The sequence below is a fragment of the Astatotilapia calliptera genome, chromosome 7, assembly GCF_900246225.1.
Source record: "Astatotilapia calliptera chromosome 7, fAstCal1.2, whole genome shotgun sequence".
Lineage (NCBI taxonomy): Eukaryota > Metazoa > Chordata > Actinopteri > Cichliformes > Cichlidae > Astatotilapia > Astatotilapia calliptera.
The window spans coordinates 97,749-112,681 of record NC_039308.1 but is presented as its reverse complement, the minus strand read 5'-3'; the positions used below and the strand labels follow the sequence as shown (position 1 = coordinate 112,681).

Genomic DNA, 14,933 nt, shown 5'->3' with positions numbered 1-14,933 from the left:
AGTAATGAACCGTTTTTCAATACAAGCTTCAGTGCTTCGGAAAGCTTCATTTGGCCATCACTAACGGCAGGAGTAAACCAGGAAATCCAAGTAAACTGACAAGACACTAAGAAACAAAATACTAAACGGTACTGAGACCAAAACCTAAACTATGACTGTGGTGGAAAATAACAAGCAAAGACCATAACTAAGACTAATAATACATAACAGACGAAAACCGTAACTAAGACTGAGGTCAAATAAACAGACGACCCGACAATGGCATGCAGAAAACAAAGGGCTTAAATACATACATACATACATACATGCATGAGGTGATCAGGGGAAGTGGAGACACATGGGGGAACAGCTGACTGACATAAACCTAATGACAGGACCAGGAGGAGGAAAGCTAAATACAATGAACAAAGAACACATGACACTGTCAGAATAAAACAGGAAATACTAAAACTAAACATGACAACACAACTTAACAGACCTAATACGTGATGAATAAATACAAAACCCCAAAACATAGAAAAACCAGGAACAATAACTGCCTAAACTAAAGGCAAAATAGGAAATAACACAAAAACTATTCACATAACAAAATGAGAACTCAGAGCGCTGGGTCAGAGACCCAGCCTGTGACAGTTTTATATGTGAATTATATAATGTTAAATTACTATTAAACAACTGACTAAGTATTTCAGGCTTTAGTTTACTGCAGCCATATTCCATATAAATCAGGTATCATACAAAAATAAAAATGGCTTCAAATACAGTCGTGACAATGAAAGAATATGACTTGAAGGACTTAACATCATTACTTCAGTTAGTACACCAACATCGCTGATACATCAGCACTAAGGGAACACTGAATGACCTGCTGGTTTTTGTCTCATCTAAGATTAGCACAGAGTAAAAGACCTCTCAGCAAAATTATGCAACATTTTAGGCACTGTTGCCCCGATCAGATCAGTGAGCTGGGATTTTCTATTCTCAACATGAACTACTGTTGCAGCAACAGACATGGACCCACACAACAACTCAATGTCCACTATGTGAAGCAGCCAAACACATGCCTGCTCCTCTCGTTAACTGAGATCAACTGCTGGCATATTTGTTTTACATCTATACTGTCCAGTGTCTCCTGGTGGACATACGGCAGCATTGTTTAATCTCATTTGAGTCATTGTTGACCTTAGCCCTGTTTTTAGTCTTCTGAGAGCACTGAAGCTTCTTTCAGCCTCAGTACCTGCGTTTTATCCTCAGATTAAAAGTATTATTATGTGCTTGCTTTGCCTCACCTTTGGCCCTGGCTCCTCCCCTCTGCCACCTGATAAAATAACACATGGATTCGTGCCATATAAAAAGTGAGACGTGTCAATTCAGATTCTTTGTCAAACATACACTAATGAATCAGTTTACATCAGCAGCCTAACAACTGTCATGATAATAAATACTAGTTAATCTACAGCACCGAATCATCAGTCACCTGCGACCTCGGCTCTTCACCTCTCAGCTACAACATGGCAGAGCTGCCTCTGTCACCTGATGAATAACAGTGAGACACTCCACATACATGCAGCCACACATGTGCTTCAAATACAGTCACGAACCACCAGGTCATCCTCCAGTTTCACCTGTGATCTTGTGTCACCATTACTCTCTATCACCTGACAAACAGGACAATAAGAATAAAATGTGGAGCTGCTTCAGTGTTTCTGTCACTTTGTGCAGATCCTGACTCGTCAGTAATGTTTGTAGGCTGAGTGCATTTTTAAAACAAGTTGTGCAAACTGCACTACAAGGTGGATATTTGCAAAATCATGACTACCTCATGATATATTGTCTCAAAAATGAACCCTATGAATATGTCAGTGCCATTAGGATGAAATTATTGTGTCACCAACATTTTGACGTTAGACATATAATTCTAACAGCCTCTGTAAACTAATATCCTGGCTGCTCGAGGCTGCTGTTTTCTCCGACAGCTTCAATCAAAATTAGAAACGCTGCTCTGAGACTGAGAGAACTAATAGTGCTGCTTGTTGTGCAGTTAGTTTCCAAAATACTTTTTTATATCCAGGCTCTTCCTTGTTGCTGCCGTCCTCCTCTCCTCCTGGCAGCGCAGGCTTGCCGCTGCTAAAACTAAACAGAGCTCCCTGAAAGGCTCAGCCAATCACATTGGCCATAATTGTCACACGAGGTAGGACTGCAGTAGAGAACTTAATTTAACTCTTTCTGCACCGCTGGGTGAATGAGACGCTGACAGATCGTTTTTTTGCCAAGACGGATGACGTATGACCAACTGGGCACCCCATCTTGCTACAGTGTTTGTTGTAATTGAATACCAGCCCATCCCACGCGTCCAGGATATTATGGACAGTTTGGGTGGAAACTCCTGGTTTTCGCTTTTAGATCAGGGGAAAGCGTACCACCAGGGGTTCATGTCAGAAGAAAGTCGTCCACTCACTGCTTTTGTGACCCCCTGGGGATTATATGAGTGGATTCGCATCCCCTTTGGACTTATGAATGCCCCTGCAGCATTTCAGCGCTGTATGGAAGAGTGCCTGGATGGGCTGCGCGACAACATCTGCATCCCCTATCTGGATGACACATTAGTTTACAGCAAAACGTTCAAAGATCACTTGGAGGACGTGAGAAAAGAGCTCCAGAGATTGAGAGGCTTTGGTATAAAGCTTAAGCCAAGTAAGTGCGACATGTTTAAGTCTGAGGTGCGCTATTTGGGCAGAATAGTGTCTGCAGAGGGCAGTAAAGTGGATCCTGCAGACTTTGAAGCAGTCAAAGCACTCAAAGGTATAAAACCACAAAATGTTGGTCAGCTCAGAAAAATGTTAGGCCTTCTCTCCTACTACAGACAATACATAAAAGACTTCTCCAGAAAAGCAGGTTGTTTGTATGAACTGTTAAAAGCTGACAAAACCCCAGAGAACTCAGACACCACAAAAGGGCCAGCAAATGTAGCCTTGTGGGGCCGGCCGGGCAGGCACGGAGACCATGACACTGTTTGCTCCACCCACCAGTGCTGGGGTTCCCAGATTTCACACAGACGCCTCACACAAAGGGCTAGGCGCAGTGTTGTACCAGAGACAAGATGGTAAGCTGTGAGTTATTGCTTATGGCTCCCGTACTCTAACAGCGGCTGAAAAAAAACTACCACTTCCATGCAGGAAAACTAGAATTTTTAGCATTGAAGTGGGCTATCACTGACAAATTCAGAGACTATTTGTACTATGCCCCAACATTTACTGTCTACAGCGATAACAACCCGCTAACGTACATTCTGTCAACAGCCAAACTGAATGCCACCACATCAAGATGGGTCGCTGAGCTCGCTGATTTTCACTTCACCATTAAGTACAAACCAGGGAAGGAAAACAGTGATGCAGATGCTTTATCAAGAATGCCACTTGATGTCGAAACCTTGATGAGAGACTGCTCGGAGGAAGTGCCACCGGACACTATTGCAGCTGCTATCCAGGCCATTGAGGTACAGAAAGACACACCTGCCGCATGGACACTCTCAGCTGCAGCAATGTCAGTCACAGCAGACGGTGAGCCAGCAGAAGCAACATTCACACCCATACCAAAAGAACAGCTTAATGAAGCGCAAAAGTCTGATCCTGTTATAAGCCCTGTATTACAGTGTAAACAGACAGATTCAAAACCACTGCCCAAAGAACTAAGAATATTTGACCCTAAGACAAAATGTTTGTTCAGAGAGTGGGGCAAGTTAAGACTAGATAACAATGACATCTTGTACAGACTCACTTCTGCCCGGAAACAGCTAGTCCTGCCAGATCAGTTCAAAAAGACTGTACTTGAAGAGCTGCACAATAATATGGGCCATCAAGGTGTTGATCGCACAGTGTCTTTGATACGTGAACGCTTCTTTTGGCCACACATGCAGGCAGACATCGAGCATTATGTGACCAACGTTTGTTCCTGTGTAAAGCAGAAAAAGCCCAGCCATGAAACAAGAGCTCCTTTAACAAACATCGTAACTACGCAGCCCTTTGAGCTGGTGTGTATAGACTTTCTCCATCTTGAAAAATGCAAAGGCGGTTATGAATATATTCTAGTGATAACTGACCACTTCACACGTTTTGCCCAAGCCTATGCCACCACCTCAAAGTCAGGCCGGTTCTAGGACAACACCCTATCACCCAATGGGGAATGGTCAAGTTGAACGTATGAACAGGACATTGTTGCAAATGCTTAGAACGCTAACCGAAACACAAAAGTCAAACTGGAAGGAATCTATCAATAAGCTAATGTATGCATATAATTGCACACATTGTGAAGTCACTGGCTACTCCCCATTTTACCTACTGTTTGGACGGTCACCAAGGCTACCAGTAGATATGCTCTTTGGACTGTACTCAGAAACAGATTTTAGTGACCACAGAGACTACGTTGAAAAATGGAGAAAGGGCATGGAACAAGGATACTCTATAGCAAATGAGAATGCAAAGAAAGCTGCTGAAAAGGGCAAAAGACACTACGACACAAAAGTAAGGAGTTCTGTGTTACAACCTGGCGAGAGAGTTCTGGTCAAAAACCTGACACCTAGAGGAGGCCCAGGGAAACTGAGAGACTATTGGGAGGACACTGTTCACACAGTAGCCAGACAAATGGGGCCTGACCTCCCTATCTATGAGGTAAGACCGGAGAGAGGCAGAGGGCGCTCTAGAGTGCTTCACAGAAACTTGCTTATGTCATGTGACCACTTACCTTTTGAAAAAGTGCCTGAAAAAGATAATCGTACAAGACATGAACAGAAAAAGACTGATAAACCTGTCGCTGTTGTGCCAGACTCTGATGATGAGGGCAGTTTTGATGAATACCGCTGTCATTACGCACCACCTCAACCTGTGTCCCAGCCATCAGAACAAGAACTTCTCACAGCAACGTCTCAGCTCGCAGCTTCAGTCCCTGCTCTTGCACCAACACCAGAGCTTCTTGCTGGAGACCATCTGGAGGCGCCTGACCCAGCTGTCGTGGAGACAACTGGTGAGGAGGCAGAGCCCACTGCAGGTGACATACCTGCCCCTCCTCCACCTGTTGTACTCGAGAGACTTGAGGAGGAGACACCTCAGCGGCCACAGCGAGAGAGACACCCGCCAAGACGGATGACGTATGACCAACTGGGCACCCCATCTTGCTACAGTGTTCAGCCAGCACCGCAACTGCTTCCTGTGTACCCGGGCCTGGTTCCATGGTTTCCAGCTGTGCAGTCATACTGCACCCAGCCCATTGGTTTGTATGGACTCCAGCAAATATAAGTTGACACTTTTTCACTGATGACTTGAGAACTGTACTTACAGACTGTCATCAAGAAAAAGACATGAACTTTTTCCCATCTGTGGATTATAACCATAGACAATAGACTTTGTGAAGACTCACATATGGACTGGTTAGAGACTTTGTCTTCAGTCACCAGTGATGGACTGTGGTGAAACAGGTGTTAAACCCACAGAATTGAGGACATTGGTTCACCGTACTGTTGATGTTGTTAGATTATAATATTATTTTATGCCATGTTAGACCCCTAATTAAAGATTGTGAATTATTATGTAGTTTTAGTTTGCATTATTCTCCTGAATTAGAAGAAGCTGATAACTATTACATTAGTTAAACTGATTTGCATTACATTAGACTGCTGATTTATTGTGGAATAATGATATTGTTTTATGATGTTATAAGAAATACTGTTTGCAGAAAGTCATCGCCTTATTTGTCTGATTAGAAGAGAACGGAACATGCTGGAGTTTTCTGCCCCATCTCAGCAGGAGCAGATAAACGGGGAGCCAAGGTCGTAGCTTAGGCGCCGTGTGAGAGAAAGCATGTGAATGTTTAGGCTTTTATGATAAGGTGGAGGCACCAGAGGCTATAAGAGTTTGATCAATGCTCCACCATTTTGAGATCTGATGCTGTCTGCATACATTGTCCATCTCCCACGCGTGTGATCATTAAAATCATCGTTTGACTCAACCCTGCCAGACCAGTGTTGTTATTGTGGTTTTTTCTCTTGTCTCCATCCCCAATTTTGAACTCGTAACAATGTCCTGACTACAAGAGAATATAGACTGAAAAGCATCTTGTTGGTATGATGTCGGGACGACATTTATTTGAGTGGGGGAGAGTGTGACAGGTTGAAGGACTATTTTTTTTGCCTGTCCCATTTGGTTCTTTAGCCGTCAGAATTGTTGTCTGAAGACCAACAAGGATACCCAATGGATTTACTTTGCCAAATGGATCATCGTGGCATTGCCGTATTGGTCCATTTGATCGACCTTTGTTTTTATTATTTATTAAATTTTATTTTCAGATGTTACAGACGGGACAGACATGAGTGAGGGATAGGAAAGGGAGAGAGAAAGAGGAAGGAAAAGAAAAACAGAAGGGGAGAGGGACAGTGAGAAAGGGGGGGAGAAAAAAAATCTCCTGGATCAGCTGTTGAGAGAAGAAGAGAAAACAAGCAAAAAAAAAAACAAAAAAACAAACAAAGCAACATACTAAACACAACACCATCGCATCAATCTAGCTAAGTGTAAACAGCAGTAAATACTAAATATTCAATGTTGTTGTGCAGCACGCAGGACAGACAGCGCACAATGTGCTTTGAAGTAGCAGCCAAGAAAGGTGTAATTTAAGTCTACGAGCAGTGAACACCCGTGTGCACACCTGTGTGGATCAGCGTGCTTGTATTCAAATGGTTTCCACATGTAATGGTCTGCAAGGGGATGTAGCGAGCCATAGCCCCGTCCCCCAGGGCATGAAGCAGGCCTGTGCTTCAAGGTTTCTGGTAGTTAGAATGACTCGGGGGTGTTGAACTAACATAATCATCCTGCTGCAAGCAGGTTTCTGTAAGGCAGAGTAAATCGATTTGTTGATCATTATCATTGATTATTAAGTCACGTACTAACAGAGACTTGGAAGAGAGAGACCTAATGGTACTGTTTTACTCTTTGGTGCTGTTGAGGACGCTGTATTGTTCTTTCTTTGTGATTTTTGTGTTGTGTTTGGTTTGTTAAGTTTTGGTTTGTTTTTTGTCTTTTGTCTTTTGCAGACACACTCTCTAAGGGGTCTAGCGTTCTGTGGGGGGATACCAGTAGGAGAGAAACAACTTGGGGTCCTGGACCCAACTCTGGATAGTCACGTTTTGGGGGGTTTATTAAATCTTAATTATCTATGAAGCCCACATAATTTTTTTTGAAAGAAATTATTTATTTAAGCTGGTAAACAGGGCATTAAAATAATCTGAATGCAAAGAAGAGAAGAAATGTTAGACATGTTCCTTAAATGGAATAAATAAGAATGAGACAAAGATTTTACATGAGAGTCGAAGCCCAGAGAAGAATCAATTGTTACACCAACATTTAGTAGTTAAACAAAAAGAAGCAAGGAGCTGACTGATGTTGGATTTAGTTTACAAGGGCTATAATTATGGTCTCAGTCCTTCTGGGAGTTAAAACAAGGTAACTGCTAGAGAGCCAATCAGTAACCTGAGTTAAGGAGTGAACTAGGGTGGACAGCCTATCCAGCTCATGAGGCTTAAAAAACATGTACAGCTGAATGTCATCAGCATAGAAATAATGAAAAATGTTATTAAAAGATTGAATGATGCCACCTCCTAGGACTTGCTGTCCACATATGTGGACATCACATTTTGGGTTATTTAGACCAAAATACTCAATTTTGCTCTACATGGGCCTGATATCCACTTACGAGGACATTATACTGCTACTGTTCTATCAAAATTTTAAATGAATATCCTCATTTGTGGCTCTCATTTTTCTTAAAAACAAAAATAAGGTAAAAAAAATCCGGTAATTCTTTTTTTTTTACATTCATCGGGCCCCAATATGCCCAAATATCAAAGAGAAATTAAAAATGCATGTTGTGGAAGAGTTCGGGTCTTAGGAGGTTAAAGGAAGCAGAAAGCAGAAAGAAAATAATGGACTCAGAACTGAACCTTGTGGAACCCTACAGGTTAGAGATGCAGTGTGAGAGGTCCCACCAGTAGAAACAAACCCAGTCTAACAGGAGACACCAGGCAAACCTTTTAGCTCATTATGTAAGTTTTCTTGGTCAATCACACAAAATTCATTTTACTCATTACTGTAGTTAAGTCATTGAGTGCAATTCGAGCAAAGGGAATAAATGACTCACACTACTGAGGACCATCTTTCATGTCAATCGCCTTTTTTCTCAGAATGGTTGAGAAATGTGTTACAGTTATTATCAGAAAGGAACAGCAGGAGGAGTTCAGTGCTCTAAAAAGTTGATCTTACATAGGTGACTACATCAACGAGTAACTGTAGGAGAGGAAAGGTAATGGATTGTTCTCAACTTCCCCAGAGATAATGGAGAGAGACTCCTGCATCACTCAGGCATTTGTGTCTGTCAGATTTACTGATTTAAACCAAATCCAAACATAAATATAACAAGTCTTAATATTTGTTTTGTCCATAAAGTTTTAATTGGACATTTCTGTCATATAAGGCATGAAGCTATTTGATTAAGAGTTTATTACAAAATAATTGAAAAATGTTCATCTGTGTAGTTTTCTGTCGTCATATTTCTAAAGGCATGTCTTCAGTTGTATTGTAACATACTGTATTTAAAAACAACTCAAAACCTCATCAGAAAAACTTTAAAAAGTTTGAAAACTTGAAACAAAGGGAAAAAAAAGGTAAAAAACAGTGAATAAGATTCTGATTAAATTCAGCTACAGCTGATTCTGGGCAGCACTGCTGTTTGCAGTACTCACTGGTATTTATCACAGTATATTTATCCAGTACACTCAGTGTATACTTGAGTGGAGATCTCCTGTCGAATTGACTCAGCCATCTCCAGCAGGTCGGACACTTCAGCAGCTTTCTGGTTTCTTCTGTGAAGCAGCTGCTGGATCTTCTGCTCCATGTCTGCAGAAACACAAAGAAACTCATTTGAATTCATATCTATCTATCTATCTATCTATCTATCTATCTATCTATCTATCTATCTATCTATCTATCTATCTATCTATCTATCTATCTATCTGTGTATGTATCAGGGTGTGGCAACCCTGGGCACGCATGGTGATTTTTCGTTTTTATGGGCCGATGATTTTTTTTCTTCTTTTTTTTGTAACGGTATAAACAATGAAAGGTGGTGGCCGATGTGTAAAAATAACTCTAAATGTTTGGTGGTGGCTATCGTGGAGCTGCCACAGAGGCCAGCAGGTGGATGAGGGAAAGGTGAGACAGGAGGAGGAGAGACCCGAGGCGGCCGCCGGTCCGAGTGTCAGGTGAACTGAACTTCAGAAGTTATGACCTGCAGTCTATCTGGGTCAGATATAAACCAAGTTTAGGTGGAGTTTATTTTTGTTGTGCTGACTTTTTACAGTCAGTTGCAATAACTCGTACTGCGTACTAGCTAGCATGACGGAGTTTCTATACAGCTGGGTGGGTGCTGTGATGTTACTGATAGTGAACTTTATTTTGTTCAAAAGGTTAGTAGAGTTGCCAACCGTCCCGTAAAAAGGCGGTCCCGTATTCAGAGAAAATATTACGCGTTTGTATTAAGGTGAAATGGAACAGTTTGTCCCGGACTTCAGCTAGAATGGAAAAAGAGACAAAGCTGGAGTTATTCTTCTTCTCTCATTCTCTCCTCTCCCTCTCCTGTTGCTACTTCAATCATGAAACTGATTAATGATCAGCTGATCAGCTTTTTTCTCTCGTTTGTTTATCTCCCACTTTGCGCCAGAAAGAGGACACCAGTGGATGTCGCGCTAAACATCAGCAGCACGTTTGAGCTTGATCAGCTGTTGTTAGAATGTATTTAATAATATCAGCTTGAGGTTCCAGGTGCAGACACAGACGAAGAGACAGTGCCTTTATTTGGGCTGATTAACGTGGCAAACAACAGAAAGCACTGAGACAAAACTAAACTAGAAGCTGAACTGGGAAAACTAAGAACTGACACTTAACTCAGACAGCAGGGAAGGCTAAGACAGGGTGACAATGATGCACATGACGGAGGCAACTGTGAACAGGTCTCTGTGCTGGAACAACAAGGAACTATGAAACGTATATACGTAAGTAACATGGACATGACCAGCACAGAGTCCCTAAACCTGGCGTAACATGGGGGAAGTTGAACAGACGACGCGGCGATGAACAAAGCAAGACTGAGGACTTAAATACACACATGAGGTGATCAGGAGAAGTGGAGACACATGAGAACACAGCTGACTAGAAGGAAACATAATGACAATACAGGGGAGAGTAACACTAACTACAATGAACAAAGAACACCATACTCTTTCAAAATAAAACAGGAAACACAGAGACATAGACATGGAGATAGAACATGAATTTAACCTAACCAGAGACATGAAACATGACAGGTAGACACACGGACCAGGGAGAGATGACAAAAGGGACTAAGAAACCAAGGACTAAACTGCAAACTAGAAAACAACTAGATGCGTTAAACTACACATGTGGATACAAAAATATGCATTAGAACTTAAACCCTGGGCCTCATGGCCTAGTACCATGACACAGCTGATGTTTGCTGGAGCCACAGCTGTAAAGCTGCTGGTCATGATGTCGGTTTGGATATGTGGTGAGAGGGAAACATGAAGATGAAACCAGGAGATGTCCTTACTGAATCATCAGAGCTGTGATGGAGAAACAGGTTTACCTTTTAGGTGACATGAATGAGTTGAAGTTATGAACTGTTTCTGAGAGACAAATAACACCAGGATCCTTTTCTAAGTAGCTGACAGCTGGTAACTGTGCAGGGGCGGGTCTAGTAAAGTGTTGCCAGGGGGGCAGGTAGGGCATTAACAGTCTCTCACAGAACAGAATGTGAGAGACTGTTCCAGGGAAAGTAATACAAAAAACACGAGACTAGACAAGGACATAAGAGCTAAGCAGGGAAGATAAGAGAGAGAGGAGAGGAGAAAAGTGCGACCGCCTTCGCCAAGAGCCAAACGAGAAACCATAGTCTTTTGCATGTTTCTTTAACACCGTTGTGTCTGCACTGTCTTGTGCCTGTATCCTTCTGTCTGGTGTTGCACTGTCTTTGTTTTTTTTTTCAATTTTTTACATTTAAATAATATCACTCAGTCTTCCTATTTTCATCTTCATATTATTAACCGCCTTCGTCCCTCACTCACTCCAAACAGTACCGCCATATTTGTCAATGCTCTTGTCACATCTCTTTTAGATTACTGTAATTCTCTTCTCTGTGGTCTACCTCATAAATCCCTCCATGAATTGCACTTAGTTCAAAATTACAGCTGCTCGTATTGTATCCAGAAATAGATGCACTGAACATATAACAGCTGTTTTTAAACAGCTCCATTGGTTTCCAGTTCACCTCTGTGCCAATTTCAAGATCCTGCTTCATACTTTCAAAGTGCTCCATAACCTCGCTCCTCCATATTTATCTGATCTTGTCCTTCAATAGGGCTTTGGAGCAATCTCTTTGCATCCAGACGCAACCTGTCTCTATACCGTCCTTTTTCTCTTGAGCTGTTTTTAAAGCATGGTTGGTAGCAATCGTCCTTCCAACACAGTTTGTTTTGATACGTGCCCTTCAAATGTGGCGCCGTGCACCCACAATACATTGTGCCGTTACATCAGTTCCAAAGCCCTATACTCACCCCCTCGTACACTCGGCTCTTTTTCAGCTTCCCTTCTGTCTGTTCCACCTTGCCCGCCTGATGGGACTCAGAGCCTTTGGTAGACTATGGATGTACTTCCACCAGATCTCCAGACCACAAACTGTTTCTTCACTTTTAAATTGTATTTTAAAACCATCTATTCAGAACTGCATTCCCTTCATTATGACTCTGTCTTAGTACATTTTTACCATTCTTAGCTTTTATACTTTCATGCTTGTTTTTTTTCTCATTTAACTTGTGTTTTTATTTAGTTTTACTATATTTTAATATGTTGTATTGTTGTTACTGTTATTGTACTATTGTAAGGTGACCTAGAGGGCCTTAAAGGCACCTAGAAATAAAATGTATCATTATTATTATTAGCATTACTCTTAATAATTTTTGCACATTGCACCTTATGTAGTCCTGCGCTTATTGTCTGTTATATGTAGCACCATATGGAGGAATTCGTTTCACTGTGTACTGTACCACAGCACAAAGTTGGAATGACAATAAAGCCACTTGATTTAGTTTGAGATTTAGTGGGTGTTAACCATCGGGTGCTTAGTTTATGTAAAATTGTAGTTTGTTGTTTTGGTTAAATTAGCTTAAATTATGTGTGTGTTGTATATGAGTAGACTTGTATACAGTTAAACATGTATGGATTATATAATATCGAAGTCTGAATACTGATTTGTAAATACTGGAATTTGAAATGAGGGGGTAGGTACAGAAAAGGTGCAAACTTTATCCTACTCATTTTCTAGCATACACATTGTGTAGACATAGAGATAATCACGAAACTTGATGTTAAGGTTTTTCTTTTTTCTTGTTATTTCAGTTATATTTACGAAATAAACATTATTGTATTTATGCATCTATATATAGAAGTGGGAGTGGAGATACATGACCGGAAACATACAATAGTTAAACACAGAAGCAAAGCTGTGATGGGGACAGGGATTTTACTTTGTCCAGTGACGACAGAAATGACATTTCAGTGCCTCAGAGTGAAGGTCACACCTATCACGCCTCAAACACACCAGCAGGTCAGCGCTCTGACCTTGTATCTGCTGGAGTTTGTCCTCCACTTGTCTCTTCATGTCCTCAGCTTCCATCATGATGTTCTTCAGTCGACCAGCAGCTTGACCCTTGACCTCCTGATTCTGTTGATTTTGCTTTAAAACCTCAAACTGCTTAGTGACATCACTGAGCTCCTGTTGGGCAGAAACAGTGTTCAGATTTTCATCTGAGACTTGAAACTAAAAACAGAGACTCAAAGTTGTGTGCAAAGTTTTACATAGATTTTTCTTATCTTAAAGCCTCAAACACATATAAATGTGTCTGTTGGTGTTTTTACCGTCTCTGCATCAGTGGTCATGTTTAAAGCACTCTCTGCCACCTCTCTGGCTTCTCTCGCTGTCTCTCTGTTCTCTTCAGTTTTGTCCTTCATAGCTTCAATCTCTTTCTGCAGGTCTTTGGTCTGAATCATGAGCCTCGCCTCGATGTTGTCCAGTGTGTCTTCAGCCTGAAACAGAAAACAAACACGAGCACATCAGCATCAGGCTGAACAAACGTCTCAGAGGTCATATGTGAAATATTTTGGATGTTTTACATCTTGGATCCTGTCTTTGGTCTCATCTTTGTTTCTGCTCGCTCTCTCTAAGAGGTTGTTAGCTTTGGCCTGAGCTTTGTCTGCTTCATAAATATCCTGAATGATCTTCTTCACATCAGTGTTCTCCATCTGCTCCCTAAATACAATAAACAAAGACGATTAAGGTTCAGAACACGAAGAGGACAAATATGTGTTCCACCTATAAATCACTAATCAGAAGGACAGGAAGTAAAAACATCAGAGAGCAGTGACACTCAGACTCAGAAAGCTGATTCTGCTCCTGCTGCCGAACATCCGAAGGACCAGTTCAGCACTGAAAGCATCTCACTATGCCTGAGAAAAACATCTAAAACATATGAAGAAAAATAATGTTTCATGCAGTCACAGATCAGCTGTGGATGTGTCCAAAACTCCTCAGTGTTCGTCTGAAAGACTAAAAATGAAAAATGGCCTCTGATACTGTCTGAGGTCATCTTCACAGTCACGGTATTATATTGTTCATGACATCATGAAGCTCCTGTTGGACAGCGTTGTAGTGAGAAGTTGTGTCCTTACCTTTTCCATTTTGAAATGTTATAGAGTCTTTCATTGATGACAAAAATGGGGGAAACACAAATGAGACAGAGCAAATGATCTAAAATCAAAAGAGTAAACATGGACGTATCTGTGGTAAAGTCTTAACTAGGGATGGGTACCAGTATCCGGTGCCATTATGACACTGACATAAACGGTAGTAACCAGGCCGAAAAGCAGCGCACATTTCGGTGCTTGGTTTCGGTGCTTTTTTTTTTCTTGAGATGTCATACACTTTGGATTCTAGCCAATCATTTTACCTTTCCGAGGATAGTAGGCGGGTCCAGGTACTTACAGTCTTTTATTGCAGAGCTACAGATTAAAAATGCCCAAGGCGAAGCAGTCAAAAGTCTGGCTGTACTTCACAGCAAAAGATGCAAACTCAACAGTCTGCAACAAGTGCTTTAAGGTGATACTGTGATACTGTGCAAAGGAGGTAACACCTCAAATCTGATGAAACACCTGGCGACGTATAGCATTTTTTTAAAAGCTGAGAAATGCACCGTATTTGATAGCTTGCTGTGAGACCTCACACCGAGCACAACTACTGTGGGTGGGTTGCCTGTTATTGGACCCGGAGTTAGCAACATCCCCCAAGCACCTGAAGAGGAGAGTCCTGCCCCCTAGCCCTGCCAGTGTAGCAGAAATGATGAGGATGATGATGCAGCAGCAGCCGTTCTTCTCTGCGTGAGTAGCTTAATGTTGTTCGTGTGTAATTTACATTGAGTAGGCTAACCACGTTATTACATTAATGCACGTAAGGTGAACTAGCAAACACCGTCGTAGTTACATGCGGCTGTCTTCTTGTTTGATAGAGTGATACCATATATGCCCTATAGCTGCAAAAAAGGCTAACCTGGTAATCATTTTGCAGAAAAAAAGAGACTGCTAAAAATAATAACATAAGAGATTTTTGGACAAAGTTTGTGTTCTCCATTCTTTAAGCACCGGTTCGAGCACCGTTTAAGCACCGGCACCGTTTCAAAAGTACTGGTTTGGCACCGGTATCGGATAAAACCTAAACGATACCCATCCATGGGGGTGGAAAAACAAAAAACAAAAAACAAAAAAACAAAA

At 41.6% G+C, this 14,933-nt stretch overlaps 1 protein-coding gene across 5 annotated transcripts in view; it reads right to left on the bottom strand.

The window, feature by feature from the left end:
* Positions 1 to 8,192: 8,192 nt before the first annotated feature.
* The window catches only part of lamb4 (laminin, beta 4), a 79,601-nt gene continuing 72,860 nt past the window's right edge, over positions 8,193 to 14,933 (bottom strand). For all 5 annotated transcript variants that reach the window (XM_026172276.1, XM_026172280.1, XM_026172279.1 and 2 more), the window contains exons 32-35: positions 13,284 to 13,419; positions 13,029 to 13,196; positions 12,732 to 12,885; positions 8,193 to 8,936 (exon numbers count right to left, since the gene is read on the bottom strand). In XM_026172276.1, coding sequence (XP_026028061.1) covers positions 8,803 to 8,936; positions 12,732 to 12,885; positions 13,029 to 13,196; positions 13,284 to 13,419 — 592 coding nt within the window. In that variant the 3' untranslated portion in view covers positions 8,193 to 8,802. The remainder of the gene's footprint in view (positions 8,937 to 12,731; positions 12,886 to 13,028; positions 13,197 to 13,283; positions 13,420 to 14,933) is intronic.